We start from the raw sequence: 13,527 nt of genomic DNA, 5'->3' as shown, positions 1-13,527 counted from the left end.
TAATGACAGAGTATGATCAGTAAAGTTGGTTCCTTCTTTCCCATAGAGTAGAACACGTGAGTCAAGTGTTCTGGAATGAGACTCCGGTGGCCTTGGGGACAGCATCACCAAGCCCAGTGGCTGTTCCATGAGGTGATGGGTACAGTGTCCAGCTGTGGAACATTTTATTTTTCTATTTGAGATTGATCTGGTCCATTCAAGTATTGGATTAGTGATGGTGGCTTTATTAATAAATTTGTTCCAGTTGAGATTATGAGTTTAACAGATTTTTTCCCTTTTCTTGACATCTTTTGAAGGAGAGAACTAAATTGGTATTGTACTACTGTTGCTCTTTTACTGATAATTCTCAGTTATGTTAGGAGGAGAATCTGTTAACCTGAAAGTCTCTTGTTTATACCTCAGACTCTCATTTAAACTAAAGACATTTTCTTCACCTGTCAATTTACTTGAACTTTCTTGTTGTTTTGAGTCTCTAAGTATCTTCCACAAATAATGAATTTCCTGTACAGTTTTGAGGAGAGCATTTAATTCTCAAGAATTCCATCATAATGGTGTTCATTGGGTCCACCTTGTGAGTTTGCCTAATGGGTAAAAGATTTGTTTGTTTTTTTAACCATGTAAATAGTACATGCAAAGAAAATGCTGTTAAGTGGTACGGGGATGATAAAAATGTTCCGGACATGGCAAATGTCCTTAAGGAGTTTGTAGCAGGGCTGCAACCCTGTTTTAGCAATCCTAAACCTTCGTGAGTCAGTCTCAGTCTTGTTTGTAGTTAATTCTGCTTTGGGATGGTGATGGCGTTGTAGGGAGGTTACACGTGCAGTGTGGTTGGATGGTTTGTTTATTTTTGCTTAGGTAAAAAAATTTTTAAAAAATCAAAACTGATTTTAGAGCTGTTTTAGGTTCTCAGCAAAATTGAGAGGAAAGTAGAGATTTCTCATATATCTCTTGCCCCTACACAAGCATAGCTTTCTCTGTTATCAACATCCTGCACTAGAGTAGTAAATTTGTTACAATTGATCAACCTACGTTAACACATCGTAAACACCTGAGAAGTCCATAGTTTATATTAGGTAGGGTTTGCTCTTGGTGTTGTACATTCTGTGGCTTTGGACAAATGTGTAATGATGCATATCCATCATTATATCATACAGAGTATTTTTGCTGCCCTAAGAATCCTCTGTGCTCTGGCTGTGCATCCTCCGCCCCACACCACCACCTCCCCAGCAACCCTAGGCAACCACTGATATTCTTGCCGTAGTACTCTATAGTTTTGCCCTTTTCAGAGTGTCATATAGTTGAAATCATATCGTGTATAGCCTTTTCAGATTGGCTTCTTTCACTCAGTAATATGCATTTAAGTTTCCTCCATGTCATTTTGTGCCTTGATAGCTCATTTCTTTTTAGTGCTGTGGTTGGATATAATTTAAAATGGACCCATGGATCCTGTCTTCAATGCTTTTAGATATATCTGGGCTGTAGACTCAAACTGCTTCTAGTTTGTTGCCCACGATGAAGGTTTTTCATCTCATGCTTCCTAATATAGAGAATAACATTGTCATGAATACTCACCACTGGTATGGCGTTTGTCACAAATATATTATTGGCAGGGGCTCATATGCAGCTCCCATGTTTGTATTGGGGATGGGAATGAGCAGTGCCATCCTGCCTCCTCTAATCTAATCAACCTGCTTCCTCTAATCTCTTGTGTATCAGAAGTGGGATTTATTGGAATTGTAATTTTCCTGCCTTTGTAATTCAACTCAATGTGACTTTGAAACTATGTAGTTCTGCAGAGATGTCTTACAGAGTGTGTGGGCTGCTGAGTCAGGGGTGTCTTGGTCCCACAGCCTTCAAGGTGGTGGGTCTGGCAGGCTCTCCAAGTCCACAAGCATCTGGCATCAGTAGTGGCAGCTGTTTCCATGGCAGATGAAAAGAAGGAGACTGTAGGTAAAATAAATGGCTGAAAGTAGGAGATTTTTGAATCACCTGTGTTACCCTGATACCTTTAAAGGCTATACATATATTCATTTAACCCTCACAACAACTCTGTTTGATGGGTGAGGAAACTCAAGCACTGAGAGCTTAAACACCATGTCCAAGATCACATCACTGGAAAGTGGTGGAGGCAGGAATGAACCCTGGTGATCTGGCTTCTGCATCCCTGATCTTCACCACCACACTGGACTGGCCTCCTAAAGACCATTATCTGTATCTACTAGGATTATTCAGCTAATACCCCTGCTGTTATGCAATATGAAGCTGCTGCATATAGCATGTTTTGTTCTGACTCCCTAATGTAGAAAATTTAAATGTTGTTTGTGCAATCATAAGCCTGCTACTGTAAGTATATGCTGTCAGAGACAAACTCTTACATAAATGGAAAATTAATATTAGAAATCAGAGTAAAACCAGATAGTTAAAGGTATGGGTCTTCCAAACAATATATTAATTGGGGTCAAGTCTAGTAGTAGCAGAGAAACTGAGAATTAGCCTTAGAATGGCCTCACAGAGGTGCTTAATTCTTGATTGTAAATCAAGAATTGGTGCTTTGTGCTGCATTTTTCCGAAAACCTCACTGCATGATACTTTTGAAGACACAGCAAGAAAATTGCACAAGAGCTGTGTTTTCTCTGCTCCATGTTGTTTTGGTTAGCCTAGTGTGAGTTCCTGCCAGGCTCGCCGGACTGGGAATTGCAACCATGACGATTAGGCACGGGAGCGCCGTGAAGTGGCCTGGAGAACGCTCCACAGAGAGTCTGGACCCTACCCGTGGGCTTGCCGGAGGCCCGTGGCCCATGGTGGTAGTCGGCTGTGTGTTAGTCAGGAGGAGCAATTCAGGAGTTACTTTCCTTGACAATATTAGGAAAAAAAAGGCAGGGAAGCTATTATTGATGGATAGTGATTACATAAAATAATGTCATATAACTTGTAAAACTTTCCATTTGCTTTGTGAACTCATTTTAATTTTGGAAATGTATAGACCATATGAACATCATTATGTTGGATTAATAGTTTCTCGTGTATTCATCTCAAGTTTTGCATGTTATTGTAACCTTTTTTTATGACCAGTTGATTACGTAGAAATGAAAATTTCCTCTGAAACTTCTACTTGGTTTCTGGGTAGCAATATTAAAAAAACTTTCCAAAGGACCATTTCTTTTTCCTTTTTAATTTCAATCCATTATGGATGGATACTTTTGTAAATGTTGGGGAAGTGGGCATTGTGGCATTTTACCTCTAAGGGAAAGTGAGAGTGGCCAGTACCTTGTAAGAGATTGTTATCTCCTTTGGAACCAGTAACAGTTCATGGACTGCCACCAACCCTCAGACTACACTGTGAGGAGCATGGGGTTAGGTAGTATTTCCAGATTTTGTCCAGTAGTGACCACTATAAAGGAAAAAACTCTGTTTCTCTACTCTACCCTCAATACTTTTGGCCACCAAATATGCCTGGGTTTTCCCACATCAACAACCAGTTCTACGATTCTCTGTGGGCACCAACTGGGTGTCCTACAAATCAAATCCCCCAGGCTAAGGACTCAGACCCACGAGACTTCCCCCTCGTTCCCTGCCCCCACTGCAGATGCCAAGCGCAAGTCCCAGGTTGTCACCTGCACTTCTGACTGACTGGCTATAAATTGCAGGTTCCAATGACCCCCTCCTTGGGTTTGATAATTTGCTACAGCAACTCTCAGAACTCAGGAAAACAGTTTACTTACTAGATTATTTGTTTATTTTAAAAGGATACAACTCAGGAACAGCCAGATAGAAGAGATGTGTAGGGCGAGGTATGTGGGAAGGGATGCAGAGCTTCCACGCCCTTTGGGTATTCTCCCCTCCCAGCACCTCCACATGTTTAGCAGAATCTCTCTGAAACCCATCTGTTAGGGTTTTTATGGAGGCTTCATTACATAAGCGTGATTGGTTAAATCATTAGCCATTGATGATTGGTTCAACCTCCAGCCCCTCACTCCTCCTGCAAGGTTAGGGTATTTAGATTTTAAGCTCAACCTGAATGACATTAAATTTTTTTAATTAAAAAACATTTTTAACCAACAAAGTTTTTATCAGAAGCATATTTATAGTTACTAGAGTCATAGTGGAGATGAGCCTGACATTAGGAGAGGTTGATGACTCACTGATTGGTTAATTGGGTTCTTTAACCAGAGTTCATTGACTATAGATTATTTGCAAGCCGTTTGATACACACCACGAAGGCTTCGGTCAGTTCCAAGTAGGCGTCACCACTGCCTATCTTCCTGCTTAGTCAGCAGAGATGGCATGACCTATATCCTTAAAACTTGAGTCTTGCAGGGCGGCAGGCCAGTCATTCTTATCTTCCCAGCAAAGACACTGGAGACTCAAAATATTTTGTATTCACTTTTGTGATGGAATATTCTTTTTTCTCTAAAACTAATTTCCGAACATTGAACACATTTTGAACATCTTGAGAACTTTTTTTTAGAGAGTATAATGACCATCCATGTATTTGTTAGTGCACTCCAACAGTTACCAACATTCTGCTGTCCTTGTTTGAAGAGCATATTTTTAACATCATGTTTCCTTGTTTTTTATGAAAACAAATTTTCTCTATTGGTAAAAAAACGTGCTCTCATTCTTCAACTCCCAGTAACTTTTTCCTAAATGAAATTTAGTTTGAGCTGTGTTGACATTTTGCATGTATTATCCAAGAGGGCTATTTCTTGTAACAACAATAGCATCTAACATTTATTGAGTAATAACCATGTGCCAGTGGTGTGTAGTGTTACCCTCGCCACACATGTGATCGCTGAGTGGTCCTAAAGGAGTACTACTCCATCCCCATTTTATAGACACAGACACTGCAGCTCAAAGGGGTTAATAAACTTGCCCAAGGTCAACATAGATGATGCTAGATGATGGCAGAGCTAGAGTTGTCTGGCTCCTAATCCTGAACTCTTCGCTACTATCCTCTATTACTTATTATAGAAATTTCAGCCAAGTGTAGTTATGCCAGAAGGATATAGTCCAAATATACCAAAAAGTCAAACTACAAGTCTTTCCACTCTGGTGCAAACTTAGTTCAGTGAAATGGTAATTTTTTAAAAGAAGCAGGTTTCTTTAAAGGAATATTGAGATTATCGATGTGTGGGGTTTTTTTTTTGAGGAAGATTTGGTTGGGTTTTTTTAGTTGAAAATGCATTTGCAGTTAAGTTTTGTTTTTTTTTCAGTTTTGCTGATTTTTCTTTTTTTAAGGTATGCTTTTTGGTGAGGAAGATTGGCCCTGAGCTAACATCTGTTGCCAATCTTCCTCTTTTTGCTTGAGGAAGATTGTTGCTGAGCTAAAATCTGTGCCAATCGTCCTCTATTTTTTTTGTATTTGGGATGCCACCACAGCATGGCTTAATGAGAAGTGTATAGATCTGTGGCCAGGATCCGAACTGGTGAACCCCCGGCCACCGAAATGGAGTGCGCAAACTTAACCTCTTGGCCCTGGCGCTGACCCCTGGAATTAAATTTTTTTTTTTTTTGAGGAAGATTAGCTCTGAGCTAACATCCACTGCCAATCTTCCTCTTTTTTTTTTTTTTTTTTTTTGCTGAGGAATATTGGCCCTGAGCTAACATTCATGCCCATCTTCCTCTATTTTATGTGTGGGACGCCTGCCACAGCATGGCTTGATAAGTGGTATGTGGGTCGGCACCCTGGATCCAAACTGGTGAACCCCAGGTCGCCAAAGCAGAGTGTGTGAACTTAACTGCTCAGCTGCCAGACTGGCCCCTGGAATTAAATTTTTAAACTCAACAATATATTAAATATTAAGATATTGAAGCTGTTTTTTCCTTCATTCATCTCATCAGGGCTACTTCAAGACCTGTGACAGAAATCCCATGTGAAGTCGTTCCGCACTGTGCAGCCGTGGTTCCATCCTTGCAGATGTAGTGGGGAGGCCGGGTGGGTGGGGCACAGCAGTCAACAAGTCTTACGGATTCTTCTTTCAAATTCTTCTTTTTGTTCTCTCCCTTCCATCCTACTTTGCTCTTACCTTTGCAGTGGTACGGACTTACATCCCACGAGGGCTGTGGTTGGTGCCAAGGGGAGGGTCACCAGTATTAATATTAAATATTAAGTTATCTCACTGCCAACACTGTAGGTGGTGTGGCCTCGATAACACCCTCCTGAAACAGATCTGCCCATGTTGTTCTCATTGCTTTAACCATCCATGGCAATTGCTTCTGGAAAAAGTCAAAGTCAGAGTGGCAGTCACTGCTCTCTGCACTTTGGTCACTACTATTTCTGCTTTATTACTCTCAGTTACCTCTCTACCTGCTGTTGCCTGAACGTATCCTGTACTCTTCAACTTTGTTTCAGCTGTTCCCTGCCTAAGATTTGCCGCCAGCACATCTTCATGCACATTTTTGTGGCTGTATTCATAGCCCTCTCCTGTGGTGCTGAATTTCCTTCTTCCCCAGGGGGAGTGGGAATTTGCAGCCTTCTTCTAACTCCATACTGCTGCGTCATTCCTTTCCATTATGTAAAAGGCATTCCTCCTGTGAGATCCTCCTACACGTTCATGAAGGACCTTGACACAGACAGGGCCAGTTGATGCCGTTTACATAGATGACCCGTGTGGACATGGATGATCCACATGATTGAGCATCCACATAGATTGCTATCCAGTGCACTAGCTTAGGCTTCAAGAGCTTTCACTAAATTCTTCTAGACTCAAGAGAGGAAATATATTATAGCCATTAACAGTGGGGGTGCTACAGCCAGAGTCTGCCTGGGTTTGAATCATGCACTGCTGCCAATTTACCATGTGACTTTGATCAAGTCATACAATCTCTGTACCTTGTATCTCAGTATTTTTCATTTGAAAAGTAATAATAAAGGGAGCCTTGTAGGGTTATCAAATGTGTTAAATCCATTAAACCAGGTAGAACTGACAGAAACATATCTAGAACATAGTTAGAACTCCATAAGTGTTAGTTATTAATTTAAAATATAACCGTCCATTCCATTTTACAGACATGATGCTATGACCAGGTTAGGGTTTACTACTCTGGAACGGTCTACCTCTGACATATTACATCTCACTCATTGACTGTAACCAGTGTCTTTGCTCTTTAACTTTATCGAGACCACGAGTTTCTTACTGTGTTGTTTTCTCCCTGTCTGTCATCTTCCTCCTGACTTTACTTCCTCTCTATCCAACCCATGCCCTTTTGGGTCCTCCCATTGATTCATTGTAGTCCCTCGGCGACCGCAGGGCTTGTGTTCTTGAAAAGTGCCGCAGTTAGCAAAATCTATAGATGGCAAGATCAAAGCCTTATAGGATGTAGGAGGTTAGGAGAAAAACAATTTTAAAATGACATTAAGCATATATCTTAAACCTAGTAGATTCTAGAATATATACTCTTCCAAAGCAAAACAGATATATTAGTGTTAAAAGTCTGCTTTGATTGGTAACACTTCCTTTGAATGAACACTTCCCTTCTTCATATGTTCAGAAAATTTTCCTGTAGCTTCCTATAAGCTTTATAATCGGCTGACTCTAACTCCTTTTCAAAGTTTTTAAACCAGTATTTGTCAAGGAATTTAATGTTTTTGGCATTTACATTCTTCTTGTGATAGGTTTCAAGGGCTCTTCAAAAATCGCTTCTACTTTTTATAATTTATAGAAGTGCTTTTAAAAAATATATGAATATGTTGACTTGTTGGTTCACAAGTATATAAACTCATCTTCACACTACAGTTAATAAATCCTGGGTGAAGGTGGCCTTTGTACCCACTTATCTGGCAAAACCCAACCTTGTATCATCCTATGTCCCATCGTCTCTGTTTCTATGGCCAAACTGCTGAGCTCACTAGCAGAACAATCCTACAACTCTCTGGTCCTCGAGTGGACCATGTATTCCAATGCTTTTTGCCTAGGTGGTTCCCCCTATTGGATGCCATTTCTTTGCCTTGTCAGCTTGGTGACTCTGTTCAGCCTTCTAGATTTTTCTCCTCTGAGAAACTTGCCCACTTTCCTAGCTGATCTCTTGCTCTTTTGGGCTGCTGCTTGTACATCACATTGTATTGTAATATGTGTGTACAAGTTCAGTTGATTGTTGTCTGAAAGGCAGCATGTCTGATTTATTTTTGTATCTCAACAAAGTAGCATAGAGTGGGTGTTAAACATTTGTTGACAGAATATAATTCTTTGTTCCTATCTGTGCTGTGACACTTATCGTAGTCCATTTAATAATCATTCATGTGTGTATCTGTTTCTCTCACAAAGTGTTAAGCTTCTTGAGGTCAGAGATTGTGCCTCTTTCCTCTAAATATCCCTCAAAGCACCTATAATGTACAGTGTGGGGATTGGTACTCAGTATATACTTGATAGTTAGCAGAGTTCTTGGATTATTTTGATCCCTGGGGTTTAGTTCTCCAAGCTGGAACTGATAATCAGGGGCTTCATAAAGAACATGTCCTTAGACTAGTCTCCAGGAGTCAAATATCACTTAGCTGTGTATATCTTTCAGATATAGATTGTGGCAATTTCCAACAATCAATCAATAAAATAGCAAATACATGGAAGCAAAATTTCTGTTTCAGAAGAAAACACTGGGCATTTATGTCTCTTGAAGTACTGACTGGTTTTAGGGCTTGTGCACATCAAGATCTTAAGCCATCCAAGTTCTAAGTAGCTAACTGTATTCAATAGGCTCTAAGTAACGGACAAAAGACTCCTTGGCCCAGAAATCTTTCAGTGTGAGGTGGAGGGGAAAAGCTTCAGCTATATAGGGTTGTTAAAGTATCTTGCTTATACTGCTTTCTTTATTTCACTCTCTTGTTAAACTTTTCAGGTCTGTCCTACCTACTAAATTAAGGACCGACTCCTCATTCAAGACCTGGCCCAATATAGGTCCAACTTATCTTTATAGTCCTATTTCCTAGTGCTTGTATATATCTTCTAGTTTTATCAAACTGAGGCTACATTTCTGAACTTAGTTGACCTTAGAAGCTTATGAGGGCTTGACCCTTATTAATACCCCATTGAACTTCTCTGTGTAAAATGCTGGTCTAGAGAAATAATTATTTTTAAATAAGTCATTGGAAATAGTCTATAATTTGTAACAATCTCTGAAGTCTCCACTGCTATTAAATGCAAGCAATCTTGCCCCCAAATTGTGGGATCATGGGATTGTGGTGGTGATCGAAGTAAATCCTCACATCTGCATTATGTTTAACTCACTAATGTAAAAAATTGCTTCTGAGTTCTTGTAATGCTTCCGGTCCTACATGAATCTGTGGGATTGGGGACATAGATCATGAAAGTAGCATGTGGCATGGCCTCTGCTTTCAAGAGATTTAAATCTTAAGGATATAAAAGATTCAAATACAGACAGCATTACTGCAGGCTACAGGACTGTATGTGTGCCAGTAAGCGCTAAGCTCTTTTGTTGACCATAGGAATCCTTGAGTATGAAGGTGGTGAAGGCCAAGGTAATCTCAAACAATTGGTGAGTAATTGAGAGAACTGAGCCTTGAGCTGGGTCTCAGAGAGTAGGAAGATTTGATAAGGCAGAGCGGGAGGACAGACGTGGGATAGAAGCATGGAAATTATATGAGTTGTGTGGTGAATACACCTGGTGTGGGTGACTTGAAGAGGTACATTGACTTTCTTGTCTTAGGAGAGAAAAGAAGCTTCAATGTTTTACAAGATAGAGCAACTATCAATGTAGAACTGCATCTCCTTATTTCTTCTCCAAATCCTGGGACCTAGAAACATTATTACCTTGGTGATTTCTAAAATGTCAAATTGTATTCAGTTTGTTTGGAATACACACAAAAAAATCTCCTCATAACTTACAGAGGTTCACGTAATTAAAAACAAGGACTTTTTGAGGATGAATGAGAGGGTGAGCAGTAGAGAGTGGTCAAGAGACCGCATGCCGCTAGCCAAGTCAATGGAATGCTCTGTTTTCTAATGAGTCAGCAACCAAGCCTACGTCTGCGGGTCGGTTAGGTTTGTTTCAAGGGTTGTTCTGTTTCACTGGATGTTCACTTAGCCAGAGATATTGCCTCTTTCTTACTGTAATTGAGCCATACGGGTATCTCAACAATAAGCTGGACCTGACAGAGTTAGATGGAATTCTATTGATAACACTATTGATATAATCAACAAAAGGCTATAATTTTAAAAATATATGTTTAATATTATGTTTCTGATAGATGTTTATATGTCATCTTTTTTCATATATGTGTGAAAACTTTTATTTTTACATTGGAATATCACATCAGGTTTTTTCAAAGGATAGGATAGTGTATTTGATTATAGTATTGGTATTGCTCATTTTGGAAAGACTTTTCTTCACAACTCCCAAAGAATGATATATAACCTCCAGGGATTGGGGCAGTAAACTCTGGTTCTGAATTAGGATGACTTAGTTGCTTATCACCTAATTCATGCCTCAAGGAAGGTTTACCAATTAATGAAGTAGTGATGCACTGCATGACTGACTTTTCCTTCTGTAATAAGGGTCCTTGCTCTAAACGAAATGATGAGTACATTTGGGTAGCTGCAGATGAATTCAGTGGCTTCCCTTTTCCCTCTGCTTCCCTGTCTCCACTTATTCTTAACAAGGAGTCCGTAGTCGGAAACATAAAAGAAGGGAGCAGAATTATAAGGGATATACTTTTAAAGGACTTAAAATGCTGAAATAGGATTCGTTTCCTAAGAGGAATAAAGAAAACAATCTTGGAATGTCAATGAAGAAAGGATAGCTGCTTTATTGGACAACTTAGGAGGTAAATATACTACTGGCTACAAACCAGCACTTGTTCTTTGCTGCTGGTGATAATGATTGTACATCATAATGATAATGATTGTAGCATAAAGGAAGCACATGAGAACTCAGGAGAGATCTCTGGGATTGCTATTAGCATGTTTCTACCCCTCCTCCCCCCCCTTAGGTTACTTGGTTCACTGTTACCAAAATGTGAAACATATGCTTTATTAGCTTCGTCTGTGCTGTTTTGTGTGATTGCCTTATTGTAACCCAAGTGATTTTTCTTTCCTTTGTTAAATAGTGATTTAAATGGTTTTTAAAAAATAAAGCAAACAAAATAAGAGAAGGCTTAGTCAACAGTATCGTGCACAAAGTTTTCATTATTGTTCTACCTGCTCAGAACAGATGACTTCCAGAGCAGTGTTTCACTTAAGGAAATTTTCTTGGCAGAAAACTCAAGCTCAGAGCAAATATCCATGGCTTTCCTAGAATTAAAAACACTCGTGCATTTTTATTATAACATCTATAAATGTTTATCTTGTTTTAAAGGGCAGACACACAGAATGTTGAGACTTGCTTGACAGCAGCCAGGATACCAGTTATTCTAGACAGAGTTCCCCTCTAAAACCTGAAGACAAAAATCATGTTCCCATGGTGCCTAAGTGTCAGAGGTAATGACATAAGGGCTCATTTCCTTTCAGCTAATTCATAGAATTTCAGGAAGATGATGTTTCAACTTCATCCTTATAGGAATGTCATGATTTTTTTCCCTAGATTTGAAAGTGTAGGTTTGTCTGCCTGATTGTGGAATCCATGGGCTGTCTTTTCTTGCTACTGAGCTCTGAGTTTTGTTTGGGACTCTCAGAGCTCTCTGAGGATTGTTGGACTCAGTGATGGAGAAAAGGCACCATGCTATTTTTGCCTGCACCTTTTGATTTCCATGCCCTCTGCCCCGGAAAATCCATTTTATTATCCTCATGATTCTGTTCCCTATGAAGGATTAAAGCCATGGAACAATTTCCGCCATTCCTATTTAACAATAATTTTACAGTTTATGAATTGATTATATTGGACGCTGATTAAGAGTAACTACATCAGGAAGGTCAAGAACTGTCATAGGATCACATACCATAAAAATCATAGTTCAGGGGCTGGCCTGGTGGTGCAGCAGTTAAGTTTGCACATTCCACTCCAGCAGCCCGGGGTTTGCTAGTTTGGATCCCGGGTGTGGACATGGCACCACTTGTCAAGCCATGCTGTGGCAGGCGTCCCACATATAAAGTAGAGGAAGATGGGCACAGATGTTAGCTCAGGGCCAGTCTTCCTCAGCAAAAAGAGGAGGATTGGTGGCAGATGTTAGCTGAGAGCTAATCTTCCTCAAAAAAAAAAAATCGTAGTTCAGCGCCTTAATTTTGTACACGATGAAAACATTTACAAAGTAGGTCTGGCTAAGGGTTTGTTACTTTGAGAACTATTTTGTTTTCAGAGTTTTCTCCAGGTGAGATTTCAGTAATTTTTGAGTTATTAACATACAAAAATGAATGTTAAAGAAGTGCATGTGTGGTTGGTGATCGGGGAAGGATGTAACTTGCTATTAAATTTCTGTTCAGGGTTGAAATATGTGAAAATTGTCATCTAGAACTATGGTTTTTAAGTGGGAAAAAGTCCTGTATGAAGTATTTATCAAAGGAAATGTACATATATTTTAATACTAACTTAAGGAAAATTTAAGTATGAAAATTGTTGTAAAAGTATTTGACCACATGCAATATGATGGCAGCATCTTTCTTTATCTTGATGCTCTTCTGTGGGCATTTTTAGAATCATTAAAAGTACTCCTGAGTGACTGTATCCATTCTGTTAAACCAGGAAAGAAATGCATTATGCCTATGCTGTTTTTTTAGCAAATATAAGAGTTTATCACTTCAGGCAGTGAAGTGAATTTGGCTTCTGATCTTTGTTGAAGTAGAGTATCTTTCAGATCATGTTATCAAGATGCTGAGTTTCCCTTATGTTTTTTCTTTTTCATTGCTTCTGTCTGATATGGCTGCTGTGTTGACAACCTTCTCTACCTCTGCTGCGGAAATTTTTTGTTTCCATCATTAAGGAAACCTCCCAAGGTAAGCACTGATGTGGAATTTGGCATGCCTACTGGCTAAGTGTGCAGAAATCCAGGATTTTATCCATCATAATAACCCATGTGGAACATCTCACCACTTGAGAAGAAAAATCAGCATTCTAATGTAAAACTTAAACCATGTATAAACAATTAATTTTGGTAATGATATAAAATTAGAATGCTCCTGTACATTTATAAAGCACTTTCATACATTATTTCATTCTTAGAATTAATGCTCCGGTCCTCAGAGCAAACCTTTCAGGTTACTGTTCTATTTTATTGATGATGAAATGAAGCTCAGGGAGATGAAATATCATGTCCTAATTCACAGATTGAGTAAATAGAGGAGCTGGGGCTGTACAGTATCAGCCCAGGTTCGTTTCCCGATTAGGAAACCACATCACCCATCTGTCACTTGTCGTAGTGTGGTGGCTGCATGTTGCTGTGACCCTGAAAGCTATGCCACAGGTATTTCAAATACCAACAGGGTCACTCATGGTGGACAGGTTTCAGTGGAACTTCCAGACTAAGACGCTGTAGGAAGAAGGACATGGCCACCCACTTCTGCAAAAATTGGCCATGAAAACCCTACCAATAGCAGCAGAACCTTGTCTGGTACAGCGCCAGAAGGTGACAGGATAGTGCAAAAA

The 13,527-nt window shown here is 39.6% G+C and overlaps 1 protein-coding gene across 1 annotated transcript in view; it reads left to right on the top strand.

The window, feature by feature from the left end:
• The window catches only part of KIF13A (kinesin family member 13A), a 193,732-nt gene that overhangs the window by 69,934 nt on the left and 110,271 nt on the right, over nt 1-13,527 (top strand). The window contains 1 exon segment of the mRNA XM_070584117.1: nt 12,866-12,878. Within this exon segment, the coding sequence (XP_070440218.1) occupies nt 12,866-12,878 (13 nt within the window).

This window comes from Equus przewalskii, chromosome 19 (genome assembly GCF_037783145.1).
Source record: "Equus przewalskii isolate Varuska chromosome 19, EquPr2, whole genome shotgun sequence".
In the NCBI taxonomy this organism is placed as follows: Eukaryota; Metazoa; Chordata; class Mammalia; order Perissodactyla; family Equidae; genus Equus; species Equus przewalskii.
The sequence above is the reverse complement of the archived record's forward strand: the minus strand, read 5'-3'. Positions and strand labels throughout refer to the sequence as shown.